The 16,925-nt window shown below is 47.1% G+C and overlaps 2 protein-coding genes across 7 annotated transcripts in view; one reads left to right on the top strand and one right to left on the bottom strand.

The window, feature by feature from the left end:
• Nucleotides 1–16,925, top strand: part of LOC140903522 (apolipoprotein L6) — a 59,184-nt gene that overhangs the window by 21,239 nt on the left and 21,020 nt on the right. The gene's annotated exons all lie outside the window — the stretch shown is intronic.
• MB (myoglobin) lies at nucleotides 155–11,258 on the bottom strand. 2 transcript variants are annotated; one of them, XM_073330202.1, is made up of 4 exons: nucleotides 11,051–11,258; nucleotides 7,200–7,306; nucleotides 2,156–2,378; nucleotides 155–1,212 (listed from the first exon to the last, which is right to left on the bottom strand). In XM_073330202.1, the coding sequence occupies exons 2-4, from the start codon at nucleotides 7,292–7,294 to the stop codon at nucleotides 1,066–1,068; spliced, it is 465 nt and encodes a 154-aa protein (XP_073186303.1). In that variant the 5' UTR covers nucleotides 7,295–7,306; nucleotides 11,051–11,258; the 3' UTR covers nucleotides 155–1,065. The 2 variants fall into 2 exon arrangements, with proteins under 2 accessions (XP_073186303.1, XP_073186293.1); XM_073330192.1 differs by lacking the exon at nucleotides 11,051–11,258 and adding an exon at nucleotides 8,177–8,224.

The following is a 16,925-nucleotide window of genomic DNA, read 5'->3' on the forward strand; positions in this document are numbered from 1 at the left end:
GTGCATCTCAAGACGTAGACTGGTACCACAGGGGCAATGGCCTGTGATTGTCACAGAGAGGAAATGTTGGGTGTTTGCTACTCTCTCTTTTTCCCACCTCCCCTGCTTCTCACCTAGGCACTTCTCAAACGTAAGAAGCAGACACAGACTCCGGTACATTAAGCATATTTATTTACTGTGAAACACACTATTCACAACCCAGTGCGATGGAAATTCAAATGCGTAGCAGCAGCTGCTGGGGATCAAGGGAGTCCTACACTTTCTCTTGAGAGCTTTTGCTAATGAGAGTTTAGCAACTAGTGACACACTTGCCAGCCCCCAGAAGCTGAAGGGCTGTGCTTATCCCCAGAATTGGCATAATACCATTGGTAGCAATACGAGCTCCCCTCTAACCTGCTAACATGTCTCATCCCTGCTCTTGAGAGACTGTCACCCCCTCTTAGGGGGAGGTGGGACACTCCCCACAGCCCATTCACTCCTTTGGTGGCTCAGGTGAGGCTGCTAAGTTCTTCCAAACTAGTTACTGTGACACCTTATGGAGGCCTGATTTTCAGAGGGCAGGAGCTCAGCACTTCCTGACAATCAGGCCCATTTATGGCATCTCTGGTTGGGCACCTAAAACTCCTAGTTCCTTTTGGAGACCTTGGCCAAGGCTGTCCCTCAGTGCCAGCTGTGGTGTCAATTCTAGCAGCGGGCAGGAGAGTTCTTAGTTCAAGCCCAGTTTCTCCTTCCCACACACATTCTCAGACATCTATTCTTAAACATTCTCCTACTCTCTGGCTCTGCTATGAGATGGGGTCTTTGGGGCCGAGCTCAGGGGAGAAGGTCTCAGGTCATTCCGTAATGAACAAATACATTATTTTGCTAAGAAAACAGATTTCTCCTCTAGGTGAAGCCAGATATCACCGTGAGCACCTCTCTTTGGTGAGAGACTGAACACTGCTCTAATCAAAAGCGCCCCCTCACTCTTTGGATGGTCACTTAAGAGGCACCCAAACCGGGGCTTAGGAAGCTATTCTAAGATGCACTGCTGGGCCTCCATGGAGGTGTCGCCTGATGTGCACGCTAGCCATGGAAACCGAACTCCTTGTACTTGCTGGCCATATCATTTCGGAACAGCTCCAGGGCCTTCTTCATCGCAGCCTGGGAATCGGCCCCAAAGTCCGAGGGATGCTTCTCAGCAATGACCTTGACAATGATTTCACAAATGAACTGTCAAGAAGGAGAGGGGGGAGGGAAAGGAAAAGGGACAGGTAAGCATCACTCACAGTAGGGACCTTTCAGTAAATAATTATTTGCAGATAGGGGTTGTCTACACAAACACTTAGCTTGTGGCAAGCAGGGGTGTAAATCTACCCCGCACAATCCTGCTGTGCACTGAGTGTCCATGTGGACCCAGGTGCCGCACACTAAAAGTTCTTTAGTGCGCTTTGATCTACCCCGCTTTGAAATGGGAGTAGATCAAAGTGCATCAGGGAGCTTTTGGTGCATGGCAGCAGGGTGCATACAGGCACTTAGTGCGTGGTAAGCTACTGCAAGATAGATTTACACTCCAGCTGGCCACAAATTAAGTGTTTGCATAGGCAAGTCCTAGGACTGAATTCAGTAGTCCTTCCCTCAGCCATTTGAGAGGCATCGTGGCCTATAAAGCACTAGGCTGGGACTTCGAAGACACCTGGGTTCTAGCCCTGGATCTGTCAGTGACCTGTTTCGTGATCCTGGGAAAGTCACTTCCCCTCCCATCCTTTGTCTGCCTTGTCCATTTACACTGTAAACTCTCCCTCTGTGTTTGTATAGTGCCTAGCACAATAGATCTCCGATCTTCACTGTGGCCTCCAGATGCTGCTGTAATACAAAGAAGTATCTTGGGTGCTGTCACTCACTGTTCTAATATGATCTGGTTTCCACGGGTGCTGCCGCTGCACACACTGGTTTGTTATTGTTAAGGGTTGCGTGTGAGCAATGTAAACATGGGGACTCACACCCCAGGAGCTGAGCCTTCCAATATTACAGTGGCCTCCTACATCACACTGAGCTCATACAGGTCCAACTAGATATCAGTGAGCAGAGGTGCAATCCGTCCTCCCACTCAAGCCCACATTCTCTACACACACTCAACCCCTCTCACCCGAGAAACCCTCTCCAATTCCCATACCTCCAAGTAGTTGACAGGGATTTTATGCTTGGTGGCATGGCTCTCTGCCAGTGGCTTCAGCTCCTGTTCATGATTGTTCTTCTGCTTCAGGATCCTGCCCAGGGCGGTAAGGACGGTGGTACCGTGCTTCTTCACTTCTTCTGAGCTCTTCAGCGCATCGATCGTTGTCAGGGTTTTGAACTTGGCAAAGCGTTCCTGGGTCTCGGGGTGAAGCTGAAAGAGTCTGTGAACAGAGGCAGGGAACCCATGAGGTGCAAAGGTGGGATGGGGAAAAAAACAGGAATTGCCAGACTTGATCAAACCCCATGTCCATCTACTTCAGCATCAAACCGATCTCTACACTGCAGTATGATTGCAGCTCGAGTAGACAAACCCAGGCTAGCTTTAATCTAGCTGGACTGTTTACTGGAGCAGTGAAGCTGAGGCAGAACAGACATCAGCATGGGCTAGCCATCCAAGTAATTAACCAGGGTTCTTGGTAGGCTTGCAACTGTGGCTTTGCTGCTCTGGTATCCAAGCTAGCTAGAGATTGGGTATCCCTATGCACACTGCAATCACACCGCCGATTGCAGTGTAGGCATACCCTTAGACAGTGGCCAGAACCAGATACTTCACAGGAAGGTATAAGAACCTCATAAGAAAGCAGATGTGGGATTTGCCTCCCATGAAAGTCTCATCCTGGCCTTCAATTGTTTGAGATTAGTCTGACACTTGAAGCAGGGGCACTGGAACAGTTTGTATAGTGGGGGCACTGAGCGCCATTGAACCAAACTGTAAACCCTGATATGATGGAAACCACTTCAAGCTAGTGGGTGCGGCAGCACCCCCGGTACTCCTAATTCCAGCACCTGTGCCTTGAAGTAAGAAGTTTTAGATCCTTTCCAAGTTTTCAGTAATAACTATGACAACTCAGGCTATTCTTGTTGTCCACATAAATACCTAATCCTTTTTGGAATTTTGCTAAGTTCTTAGCCTCAACAACATCCTGTGGCAGTGAGTTCCACAGTCTAATTACACATTGTGTGGAAAAGTATTTCCTTCTATCCACTTTGAATTTGATGGTTTTACATTTCATTGCACATCCCCTTGTTCTTGTGTTATGAGACAGGGAGAACAGAAGCTCCTCCCCTGGACCAAGCATCATTTTTTAACATTTAATCCTGTTCCCTCATATTTGTCTCCTTTCTAAGATGACCGATCCCAGCCTTCTCCATCTCTCTTCATGAGAGGCAGGCAGGCAGTGCACTTAACATTTTCAAATGATGTCACAGAGCAGGTGCCCATCTTACTTGTTTTTCACAGCTGTTTAGCCCTTTGGCACCAGTCACCTGGGATTGTACCAGCGTATTAGGATCAGGGTAGGAGTACAGGGCCAGCCAGGACACGAAGGAGTGACTGACATTTGTCTGAGAAAACCCTTCTTCCCTCACCTGCCATGGAGCTCTGAGGATTCACACAATTTAATGCCTTGGCTGCTTCTTCAAGCTCTGCTTCATGAGGCATTACAGCCATTAAATTCTGAGTTCCCATCTGAGCCCATCAGCGCTGCTCTTAAATTGACCAGGAGGGAACAATATTAGACATCTCTCTCTCCCCTCCCTCCCACCCAGGGGAGCCATGTACAGCACTTAAATAGAATGGTCAAAGGTGCTACCAAAAGCCTTCCAACAGAGAGGTGTAGATGCTGTGCCAGAGTCCTGTGTGTGTGCAGACAGCAGTCAGCACTCCCAACACCATGGCAGAGAGTGTGTGTTAATTCCTACCGCTTCTCTCACTCATCCATCAGCTAAGCCTGATACCTGACAGCACGGTTCTGCCACTGTGCACTGTTAGAGAATGGGGAGCAACTGGGTAACAAGAGCTGGAGGAGCACAAGGTCTGCAGCCATCCCAGGGCCGGCAAGTTTCCCACACCATCCAAAGCTACAAACAGGAGCTCTGTTTCCTGAAATGGAGACGGTGGGAAGGTGGTTAAAAACCAGACCTGTCACCATTCCTCCCCTGCTGAATTTACTGGGGGTTGGAGACAGATACCGCAGGCAGCCAGTCCTGAAGGAAACATCACTTTTGCCCCACGCTCTACAGTGACAATGAAAGGGGAATACTGGCTCACATTGCTATTATTTATTCATATCGTACGTAATAAGTATGTATCATTTGTGTCACAGTAGCACCAAGATCAGGCTCCATTGAGCTAGGTACTGTACAGACACAGGCAAAGAGGCCGTCCCTGGTCTGAAGATCATACACTCCAAATAAACAAGGCAAATAAAGAAAAGGCAAAAAATTATTGGTATCCTTATTTTATACATGGGGAAAAGAGGCACAGAGAGGTTACATGACTTGCCCGAAGAGTCTGTGGAACAGCCAGAAATTGAACCCACATCTCTTGAGTCCAGTGCCTTCACCACCAAACCATCTTTCACAACGTGATGGCCACCAGGTTTCACTGCCATGTGGAATGATGCTATTGGCCAGTAGCAGGTATGTCAGTCCCTCCACCTTTAACTAGAGACCCCTTAGAGGGCAGTAAGAAGGGAATTCTGCTTCTATGGGCCATTCAGTCTCGTGCCAGATTCTCAGTCTTACGACATCATTATATTAGATTAAATTGACAAACACCCCGAGTATATGGATAATAGGAACAGCCTTGTAGCAAAAAGATTCTTTATGTGGGTGACCATTCTTTAAAGGGCTTTCATTTAAGAAGGCACCAGTGTTACCAGAACAAAGGATTTCTGTGTCAATTTTGTCCTTTATCAGGTACTACATGTATCAAGATGGGTCTTTTCCTTCTTGTTTGTTTCCTCCTCACGACCTGGTTGGTTTCAGAAAGAAATGACTGGCACAGAGGTATCTCTTAGGGAAGGACATGCAACAAATTGCTTCATTTAGTATCATTTGAACTATATGCTATTGTAGTTTATAAGCGAAGCAATTTGTTGCAGACACACTCTCCACCCAGTGCAATGTAAGGAGCCTATCAGGACCAATTAGCCTTGTTAAAATGCCACTGCTAAATTGGAAGAAAAGTTATGATTGTTCTATGCTTCTGATGGATCTCCCTTCACCCTCTGCCTGGCTATGGCTAAATTATGCCTGCCAAAGATGATATATCTTTTGGACTCCTAAAAATACCTCTGACGAGCAATTTTTGTTTTGCTTGAAATGCATCCAGCTGCATCAAGTGTCAAATATTTTCCAAAAATATTCCCAGGGGATGATATCTACCTACAAGCTCTTTCCCTTAGCACAAGCTGAACACACTACTATGCCAACAGACGTCTGCAAGGCCTCCCTGTATTCAAATCCCTCTTGATCCTACAAGAAACCAGCTGGCTGATTAGGTCTTGGGGTAGTGAGGGATAATCTATGTATGTTATGCAAAAAACAAACACCCCTTGCACTTCTTCCCCATTATGTTATTAAAACACTGTATTGCCAAGATGTGGCTATACACCACCATGGCTGGCTTTTCTTATTGTTTATGCTGTATTCATTTCCCCTACCCTCCCTCTGTCTGTCTTTTCGGTTGTGAGCTCTTTGGAACAAGGACAATTCCTTCTTTTCTGTTTGGAAAGCGTCTAACATACTGTGGCTGCTACCAGAACCAAAAATTGTCATACAAGAATACTACACTCAGGATATTTTTCAAGAGCAGAGTATAGACCTTTCCAGTGAAGGGCGCTGAGTATGGATTTGCCAAGCAATGTTGCTCCCCTCCTTAGCTATGCTTAAAAGAAAACATTCTCATTCAAAGAGGGGAAGCAGACCGATAGATTCTCCAGTCATCTGCCCCACGTCCTCCCCTGGCAAGTATACGCCATACCTCTGGTATATGGGATTTAGCACCGGCTAAGGGAGAAATCTGGTAGCAGTCCCTTCTTAAAATATCGACAACGTCATTGGCGCCACTTTTAGTTAAGATGACCTTACCATAACACAAGTAAAGCACTCAAAGCAACTTAACCAAGAACATGTTTATGTGCATCATTTTTTAGCATGTTCCTATGGGGATTGGTGACCTCTGGAACTGGACAGGCAGAACTGATACGTAAAGGGGATCTCAATTTACTGTTAAAGCTCATGGTGTATGTGACTTGAAACACGGCACCCAGGGGAATCAAAACCCAACATGTCCATCCCACTGGAGGGGGACCTCAAGGTCATTGAAATGCTACTCACTGCTCCATCCCCAGATGCTCAAAAACTCAGTGTTGTGGGGCCTCCCTAGAGCTTGGCCTGGGGAGAATTCCCACCCTAACCTCAGAATCACACACTCCAGTGGAGGAGGGTGGGGTGGGAAAGTGCCCCATCTCAGACCAGACTCAAGCTGGGCTTTGGAAAAAGAGCTTGGGTCCTACCTCCCACCTTTCTAGATGGTTTGTCCTGAGGTTGTGGCAGGCTGGAAGAGGACTACCGAAGAGGAAACAGAAAGAAATGATTAGGCGGGGGGGAATTTGGTGGGGGGAAATCACAGGTAATCACAGCAAATTTGATGAAATCACAGATTCCATAAAAATTGGTCACATGCAATTTTTCTCTCATCTCTTCCCCTGACCCCTTTTTTTGTATCCTCCCATGCTGTTTCCCCTCCCTACCTCCGGAGGGACTAACTGCAGAGAATTGGAAGGCCCGGGAGGGACACCCACCTCACTCCAACATTTTGCTTCTGACAGTGGGGACCTGGAGTTCAACTTCATTAGTGGGCTAGCTGATCAGGGCAAAGGGAGTAACAAAACCCAAGACCTTTTTTGGGGGGGGAGCCGGGGGGAGGGTAACCTTAAAAAGTTAATGCTTTTGACCCAGAAACCATAGTGATGGGAAACCCACTGCCCTAGAAATGATCAATAAAGAAAGAAGTCAGTTCATAAAAATGCTAGAGAAAACTAAAGCCCCAGGGCTAATGAGTCACAACACCCTCTTTACTTTCTCACCTGTACACCTCTAAAGGATGCTCAAAAGCATATTATTCCTAAAGTCCAATGCACCAAGCGCTTGAGCCATGCTCTCTCGCACGCTTCCATCACCAGTTTCATGCCTACCTGATTATAACTTCCTGTCCATGGGCCGAGAGGTCTGGTTCCACCTTCGCCCAGATGCCCAGGACATGGTTCCATTCGTCATCACTGAGCCCCATAATTTGTTGGTGCTTGAAAAAAAAAAAGCGGAGATGAGGTTGTTAGCAGCCGAATGCCCTGCCTCAGAGTGCTGCTAGCGAGCTCACTCCTGCGGTTTATAATCCCTCCTCACAGACAGACACCTGTCAATTGTCAGCTGGAGTTTCGCTCTCTTTCAGGCTAGTTTAACCTAATCTGCCTCTCTCTTTCTGGGAAGCTATTTTGGGTCAGGTGCTATTGTGGCTGCCACTGATGGAATAATTTCTGCTTTTCCTATTGGGTTGGCACATATCCCATTGTGGCAGAAAGGACACTGCTGGAGTGCAGTGCCAGGAGCCTGTCACAGAGCTGCTGTCCCAAGGACCCGAGAGGCAGAGTCAAAATTTCAAGCTGTAGATTTCAGAACCACACTCTTGGCGGCGCCGAGATGGACCACGTCTGTCTGTAGTGACCCATTCTCTGCACCTCTATTCATCCCCCCAGGATGGGCAACAGGGGAAGTCCCAGCTGTCCTGTAGAACTGGTTACTGATTACAAAAGTATTTCCTTTCCACTGCGGATCTGGGATGAGATTTTATATTTCTTTTTTAATATTCTTATTTTCTTCTCTGATAAAAGCAGGTGATTCTCTTTTAGAAAATCACACAGTCTCATGGAGAAGTCTCCTCGAGAGCTTTTAGTTCCTCTGGGTCCAAATGCCATGTGTTCCCCTCCTCACTCTCCAGAACCAGGAAAAAACCAAGGGGGATATAACATTATAGCACTGAACTGCTTGAATGTTGCAAGGTGGTACCCAGAATGTCTCACATAGCCCCCAGGTAACCATTTGTCAAATAATACAAAACCTGATGCTTCAGGGCTCAAAACAATTTCTAAGTATGAGAGGCCAGGGTGAGACCTACTGTCAGGGGCAGATTATCCCACATCTGCATATTTCAGGGCTCTGAAGCGTCTGAGACAGGACTCTGGTCTAGATAGACCCAGGGTCTGATCCTGTCTGATAATGTTCCCTCCCCTAATCATTAACTAACTGTCTGTATCCCTACATTCAAATAACTGTGTGTTTGGAGAAATCCGGGGGGAGGGGGGGAGGGAAGAACAGCGCTGTGTTTACAGTTTGGGAGACTTACCAACCTTCTATATAGCTCCATAGAGGGAGCTGGCCAGGGAAGGACAGACAACTGGCAGGCACACTGAAGTGCTGATTTATTCCCTCCCAGGTTCAAGGAATCCTTATTGACATGGTCAGAACATGTCCTGATAATAAAATTCAATCAACAATTACTGTTTAATATGCACCCGTATCTATGGCTAAGCAGAAGTGTATATGCACAGAGAAAGGGAACTCTTGTTAGGAGATGAAAATTGGCACCAGCCTAGGACTTGGGAGATCTGGGTTCAGTTCCCTGCCACAAACTTCCTATGTGACCTTAGCAAAGTCAGTAAGTCTCTCAGTGCTTCAGTTTCCCATAGTAAAATGGGGGTAATAGCAGTGGCCTACTTCACGGTGGTGTTGTGAGTGTAACCCAGCCCTGGGGTGTGGGTATGGGTCCTGGGTTCAGCAACAAAGGCACCTTGTGCCTCCACCCAAGGAAACCCCTCCTAGTGCAGAGAACATAAGAACGGCCATACTGGGTCAGACCAAAGGTCCATCTAGCCCAGTATCCTGTCTTCCGACAGTGGCCAATGCCAGGTGTCCCAGAGGGAATGAACAGAACAGGTAATCATCAAGTGATCCATTCCTTGTCGCCCATTCCCAGCTTTTGACAAACAGAGGCTAGGGAAACCATCCTGGCTAGTAGCCATTGATGGACCTATCCTCCATGAATTTATCTAGTTCCTTTTTTAACCCTGTTATAGTCTTGGCCTTCACAACATCCTCTGGCAAGGAGTTCCACAGGTTGACTGCGTGTTGTGTGAAAAAATACTTCCTTTTGTTTGTTTTAAACCTGCTGCCTATTAATTTCATTTGGCAACCCCTAGTTATTGTGTTACTGAAAGGAGTAAATAACACTTCCTTATTTACTTTCTCTACTCCAGTCATGATTTTATAGACCTCAAACATATCCCCCCTTGTTTGTCTCTTTTCCAAGCTGAAATGTCCCGGTCTTATTAATCTCTCCTCATATGGCAGCCATTCCTTACTCCTCATAATTTTTGTTGTCCTTTTCTGAACCTTTTCCAATTCCAATATAACACAGAGGGCCTGTTCCTTGGGAAAATATTTACCACCCAAACTCATACAGAGGAGCATTAGTCAGAATACACAAAAATAAAATAGCTATATCAGTTCCCAGAGTAATAAAACAATAACCAACAAAACACAAAATTAGTCATATATAAATTCTACCGCCCACCCAACATTTACAGCCAGTGCAAACCACACTACTTCCTCTCCCAGCAGCTAGCATCTGCCGAGGCAAAAACTGAGTTCAGGCTCAGTCTTTGATGGATGGTGCAGCACTGAATCAGTGGCTCGCTTAAAACACAATATCAGAATAAATAAACAAGGGTGTTTTTACAAACTACTGTATTCACACCAAGGAGATTGTCATTGTGCCTCTCTGATCTGGATTTAAGTGTGCAGTTAGGCTGACTTTCAGTAGCCTGACTGCAACTTGAAGTCTTCTGAGTTTTTGATTTCTGCTGAGATGACATTGTCCTAGAAATTCCAAAAGGTCTTCAAATCTTCCCATGGGTGGGAATGTGGAGGGTAGAAGGGTCCTTCCTGGCTGTGATGCTACTCTCCCTGCTACGCTCCAAACACAAGCAAAAAGCCAGAAGTATAACCAAACCCTTTGCCTCTGAGTTTTGGCTTTTGATTGGTTCTGTAGTACCTTCCAGCTTGTTCGATCTCTGCCCTGGACTCTAGGCAGTCTGGGGAATAGGATCCTGATCCTCTGTTGCCACTGCTGCTGTAGTGTAGAGGCAAGTCCCCTAGACCAGTGGTCTCCAAACTTTTTTGATTGCGCACCCCCAGGAGAAAAAAAAATTGACGCAGGCGTGCCACCGAAGAAAAAAGAAGGGAGGAGCTGCTACATAGAAGAGCTGCCGCAGGCGCTCGCTTCCTGCCGCCGCAGAACCAAAGGTAGAAGAGCTGCCGCAGGCGTGCCGGCAGCGCTCCTCCTGCCGCACACCCTCAGGGATGGTCTTGCGCAGCCCACTTTGGAGACCACTGCCCTAGGCACTCAGTGTAACATGTTCGGAACAATCCATTCAAGAGGGGGTTACACACTCCCTCACCTGGGAAAACTTGATGTTCCCATCAAGAATTTCAATAGACATTTAAAATGATATGTAAATTCAATTTCATTAATGTACACAAATACGCTGTCCTACTACAACCTGAGGACAACATTAATGGTGTAAGGCAGTCGCAGTTGTCCCTCCACCCATCTGGGAGGGAGGCCATGCCCCCTCGCTACAAGGCCTCTGGGAGGGTGCAGTTCCAGACCTGGGGTCTCTGCCAGTCGGCGGGGTAGAGCAGTAATGTCTATAAGCCCCAGGTGGGGCAGCACACAGTTGGGGTTCCTGGCTCTGGCAGACCACCAAACAAACACAGGTCTCTTGGCCTAGAGTGGGGTGGCAGGAGGACCTGGGCCTGCCTGACTACACTGGGTCCCAGTTCAGGGCCCTAGCAGTGGTGAAGTGGTCCACCGCTGGGTCAGCAGGGAAATTCAGCCACAAAACGTTAGTCGGATGTCAGTCAGCAACACAGCCGAACTATATTCGGCTCCCCTGGGCTAATTCCTACACTCCTGTTCAGGGGGGTGTACCTGGGTCCCAGTGTCGTCGTTCGCCTCGCTAGGATAAACAGCTAATGGCAACTTCTCGGTGTCTCCAGCGACCAGCAGCTCTGATAGTCACTCCGGGTCTCGGGCACTGTAATGTTTGCTGTCAGGTCCGAACTCCAGCAACTGGTGGGAGACATCTTCTCCTCTGGCGGCTTCTCCCCAACTAAGCTGAAGGGCCTGCCTTTTAGATTTCCAGTTCCTGTCCCATCCCTCTGTTTCTGGCGAGGTGGGCGTGGGTGTCCTGGCTCTGCCCACCATGGGGCTCTCACAGTTGTCTCTCCAACCGTCTGGGAGGGAGGCCACACCCCCTCGCTACACAGTGGGTTTTAATATTGGACAGCATGCTCCTGACACCCACTTATACAGCACAGGGAGAAGTACACTGAAGGAGACACCAGGGGAGTCATAGATTAACTTTATGACAGGTTTCACCTCTTGACCAGACTGTCCGGGTACAGCTGTATCCTTGGCAGCAGTAGGGCATGCACTTCTCACCTCAGGCTCCACACTTGGGTCTGCAACTTCTCCCTCAGTAGGATTTTTCTCCATAACCATGGCCATATCGTCTTGATTTTGTGGTGAAATGAAATGTTCAGCCAAAGGGTTTAACTTACCTATAGCAGTAAGGTTTTGTTGAAACTAGGGTTTTCATTTCATTATGAGTCTTGTTCCTTCCAAACGTCATCAGATTGATGTGCTCATAAACCATTTCCCCACATGGGAAACTATACTTATTATCGTCATTAGAAGCAACAGGTTTCCCCTTGGCTGTCACTGAATGAGCTATATTGAGAGATGGCACTGGAGACTGAGATTAACTTGCTGTCTTCCTGCTCCAAGTAACAGGAGGTCTTTGGACAGGTGCTGGTACTGCCGTGTTAGTACTGGAGTCTAGCTGTCCAGTGGGCAACAGTTGGTTTCCGCGGAGAATCTTGCTACGTTCTCTCCCCTCCTCAGGCCAAACTTTGTAGACAAGAAGGCCTGGCACCTTCTCTTCTGTGATGTAGGTTTAGCCTGGCAATGGTCAGCAATCTTATGTCTTTCCTGGAGCCCAAGATTTTGTGTCAGGATCTGCTCTCTGGTTTGCGGGTTTGATCCCTCACACAGTTGTTTTATTTGCTTTTGTTGGACTCTCTGCCTTTTTCTTTTCTGCTTCTGTGGCTATTTTATAGGCCTTTTTTAATGCTTTCTTAGTTGGATGACACACTGGAGGTAGATTTCAGAGTAAGCTCCATCAGCAGACACTCCAAAGGCTAAGTTCACTGGCAGTCTGCCTCTCTCCCAAACGTTAGGTGGCATGGGGAATACCCAGTGGGTTTTTACTTGTGCAATTTTAGGCAGGTACTAAGAAGCTGTCATGCTGACTCCATTTGAACTTTTGATTAGGATTCAGGGTGCCTAACATGTTTAACAAGGTCCTATTAAATCTCTCTGGCTGAGGGTCTTCTTGGGGATGGCAGGAGTTGTTTTGGATTTCCTCATTCCTGTCATTTGCAATAGTTCTTTAATAAGCTGACTTCTGAAATCTTTTCCTGGATCTGAATGGATTCTACAGGGCAATCAATAATGCACAAAGAACTTTTCCCACAGCACCTCTGCAACAGTGGCAGCTTTCTAGTCCTCAGTGGGGAAGGCCTGCAAGTATTGGGTGAAATGGTCCTTTACCAGGAGTATGTTTTCAATGTTCTTAGTATTACTTTCCAAACTTAAAAAGTCCATGTGTACGAGATCAAGGGGTCCACAGCTGGTAATATTAACTAAAGGGGAAGATATCTTTGGCAGTGTTTTTCTTTGTGAATGTAACCCTTCTGACAGTTGGAGCCAGCAGCAACCAGGGCCGGGTTCAATAGCTAGGGGTTCCTTTCCATCGATACAACACAAAACCGGTTTGAGCCCCCACCCAGTAACCTGGGAAAATGACACATCACCCCTGGGCACTTCTGAGAGGCAATACTTCCCCACTCGCAAGCACAGAGTCTGTGTAGAAAAGAAACTTTTAATAAAAGGAGGGAAGTAACTGGGTGTTAATTTGGAAAAACTCCGCAAACAGGGTTCATAAACAAAAACCATGAGCAAAAGACCCACCCCCAAATAAGTTGGGCAGTGTCCTTTCCCCTCAGGTTCTTAAGGCCAGGAACCCAAAAGTCCCTTTCACGTGCCTGACCCTTCTCTGCACCCCACTCACAGTTGCTGTACTTGGTCAGTGCAGACCCAGAGTTCAGAGGTGCATCTGCAGAGTTCACCCCACCACACCCAGGGTGATGGGAGGGTAAAGAGGCACGTTAGTGCTCGAGCACTCGCTCACCACCCATCTCTGCAAGGCTCTGCTGTGGCACTCTCTGCCAGCCTCCCTGCTGGCTGCTCGCTGTGCCTCTCCGCCTCACCAGCCACTCGTTCACCAGCCAACTGTCAATCACCTACTGCTGCCACCTGCTTCTCTGCTGTGACCTCTGCACATCAGTCTCTCAATGATTTTTAGCTCTTAGCATGCAGGGCAGAAACACAGTCCTACCACAACTGATTTCAGCTCTGACTGAGCATTTAAAATAACAAAGAAACTCCTAATAAAGCCTATTTAGCTCTTTCTCTGAACAGTGGGGAGAAACAGGTTTAACCGTCCAGGAAGGACTTTTGGGGAGGGTTCTCAGCCTCTTGACTAAGACACCTAGCCCCACCCCTCTTTCTTTAACAGAGCTCTGGCATTTGAGCCCCTGGCTTAACGAGGTTCTTTCAACTGAGGGTGACCCTCTTATTTTGGGACAGGTTAAGCACAGTCCCGCTTTCCTGTATTCCTACTACAATTACAACATTGGTAAGCATATTTCACCACTCCTGAATTCAGATTTAATAATTTTATTAAGATGATGTTGAAATAAAAAGAAAACGGTACCGAGTTTAAGCATAGAAGTTTCTGGTTATTAGGGAATAAGGTACAGATTATCAAGGGGTGCAAAGTTCGGTTTAGGAACAGATGGCATAAGAAATACATAATCTGCAGTCTCCCCGATTGAGGGTAAAAGGTTAACGGGTCAAAGTACAGACATTGAGATATGGGAGTATGTTGTTCATATAATGGCTGTATGCAGGTGTGGAGTATAATGAGTGGATACGATGATGAGGATGGATTTACCCTCATTTGGTGAGATTTAATGTTCAGTGAGTTTATGGTTCCGGTTCATATGGTCCAATGGAAAAAGTCTCTCGGTCTCTTTCTCATAGTTGATGCACAATGTCATACCGGCTCACACCTCCTGGTACTGTTGGTGGCTGGTAAGTGATTTGTAACCCAACACCAGCCAAAGTTGATTACTTTGACACCACTCCATCTGCTGAATATATAAGCAATGCAGGAGCAAACTGTATTTACATAAACACACCCAAAGTCTCTCCCTCTCCCAGCTAGCTGTCAGGGAAGCATTCATTCAGATCCTGGTTACATATACATCTAAAGCAAGCCTTGCAATGTTTTTCCACTTCATGAGCCATACATGGCCAACAGAACCTGAACTTTACTAGGTTAAGAGTTTTGTTTACTCGCAAGTGCTCATTTTCGTAATGGAGGAAATGTAGGACAATACTCCACAGTTTAAAAGGAAGCACTAGTTGTTTCTTTGGGGCCATTTAACCTTGGCTTATGCGAAATAATAGGCCATTTATTAGAGTAAGCTTACTCCATTTTTTAAAAAAAATAAGGGTGCATCTTGGTGAGGAGACTTGACTGATAACTCTCACAATCCCTTTTGCAGAGTATGAATAAAGTCTTTTAAACTGAAGTCGGTTTTCTGAGCTTTTCTCTAGGCAGACTTGCAGTAAAGAAGTTGTATCCAAATGGGTGAAATGGGCTTAACCCATAGAGATAGCTTCTGGAGGGGCTCCCAGCTGGTTGGCAGCCCTCTTCAGGTTGGTGGTCGTTTTGTCTGTAGAGACTAGCATATGGCATATAGCCTTTACACCAGGGTCAAGAATAGTCCTCCAGAAATCTGGTGTGTTCTGTTCTGTGTGAAGGTGCTAAGACACAGCACCATCATTAGTGTCGTTCAAACTGAGCCGGTGCTGAAGTCATAAAGGGACAATGCTGAAAGCCATCGGTGTCCAGTAGCATGAAGCTTAGCTGATGTTAGCACATAGGATAACAGGTTGCTGTTCGTACATACCAGAAACTTGGCTGCATAAAGATAGTCATGAAACTTTTTCACTGCTGCCCACTTCAATGCCAGAAACTTCAACTTGTGAGCAGAATAGGTTTTTTTTCCTCTACTTTCAAACTTCTGCTGGCAAAGGCAATGGGTTTTAACTCTTTATCATTTCCTTGATAAAGAACTGCTTCCAGACCACTACAGCTAGTTGGATAAGGGGGGGGTTGGATAAGGGGCAGTGGGTCCCGGGGGGGCAGTCAGGGGACAGGGAGCAGTTGGATGGGGCGGAGGTTTGTGGGGGGGCGGTCAGGGGACGGGGAACAGGGGCAATTGGATAGGTGTGGGAATCCCGGGGGGGCCTGTCAGGGGGTGGAAGTTTGGACAGGGGTTGGGGCAGTCAGGGGACAGAGAGTAGGGGGGTTGAATACGGGGTGGGGTCCCAGGCAGGGGGTCCCGGGTGGGGGCGATCAGGAGACAGGGAGCAGAGGGTTTGGATGGGTCGGAGGTTCTGAGGGGGGAAGTCAGGATCGGGAAGTGGGAGGGGGAGGATAGGGGGCGGGGGTACAGCCTTCCCTACCCGGCCCTCCATACAGTTTCGGAACCCCGATGTGGCCCTCAGGCCAAAAAGTTTGCCCACCCCTAGGCTAGTACCAGCCAGGGCCTGTGTCAGGCACTGGATGATCTGCTGTAATGTCTCGTCACATTTGGGGTCTCATCGGGCTCTGAAAGGTTGAAACTCCTTAAAATAGGGTTTTTCTTTAAATGTTTTCTTGCCAGTCCCCTCAGATCTGGTAGGGGCATATCCCTGTGTTAGTTCACGCAGGGGTCTCACAACTAATGAATAGCTCTTGACGAACCTGCAGCAGTATCCACATAATTCTAAAAAGAATAGTAGGCTTCTTAAATTGCATGTCTGAGACCAAGTAGCCAAAGCACTTATTTTGTCAGGCCTGGGAGATATTCCTGGTTCAGACATGACGTGTCCCCCATATTTGATGGTGGTCTGGCAGAAAACACATTTGTGCAGTGATAATTTCAGGCCACATTCCTGCAGACAATCTAGGACCTTTAGCAAATGTGTTTCATGGTCCTTTAAGGGCTTTCCGAAGATGATGAGGTCATCTAAGTAGACTAGCAAAAGTCTTCCCTTGGTTAGGAACATGGAGGATAAAAGGGTCCTCCCTGGCTGTGATGCTTCTCTCCCTGCCATACTCCAAACACAGCCAAAACCCAAAAGTGTAACCAAACCCTTTCTCTCCGAGTTTTGGCTTAAGATTGGTTCTGGTAGCTTGTTTTATCTCCACCCTGGAATCTAGGCAAAGAGTCCTGAGCTTCTGTAGCCATTGCTGCTGTAGTCCAGGGGTAACCCCCCTAAAGGCTTAGTGTAATATGTTAGGAACAAACAATTCCAGAGAGGGTTACAGATACTACAGTGAGGAGGGCAAGCTAAGTATCTTCAAGAGGTGTGTATGACATCTCTGAATAATTCATAGCCATAGAGGGTTTGTCTTGACTAGGAAAAGTGGCAGGAGCCTAAGCTACAACTTGACCACCTAAAACTGAGGCTAAAGGTGTTACCCTCCAGCTAGCCTAGGGGAAAGGACAAGTTTCAGTTGGGCTTAGCTAGTACGTTGGTCAAGACAAACTCATATTTGTAACCCTTCTGTTACCTTTCTCCGATTATCCTTTCTGTCCCCTAAATTACAGTTTGCTTCCTATCT

Source organism: Lepidochelys kempii, chromosome 1, assembly GCF_965140285.1.
Source record: "Lepidochelys kempii isolate rLepKem1 chromosome 1, rLepKem1.hap1, whole genome shotgun sequence".
Taxonomy (NCBI): domain Eukaryota; kingdom Metazoa; phylum Chordata; order Testudines; family Cheloniidae; genus Lepidochelys; species Lepidochelys kempii.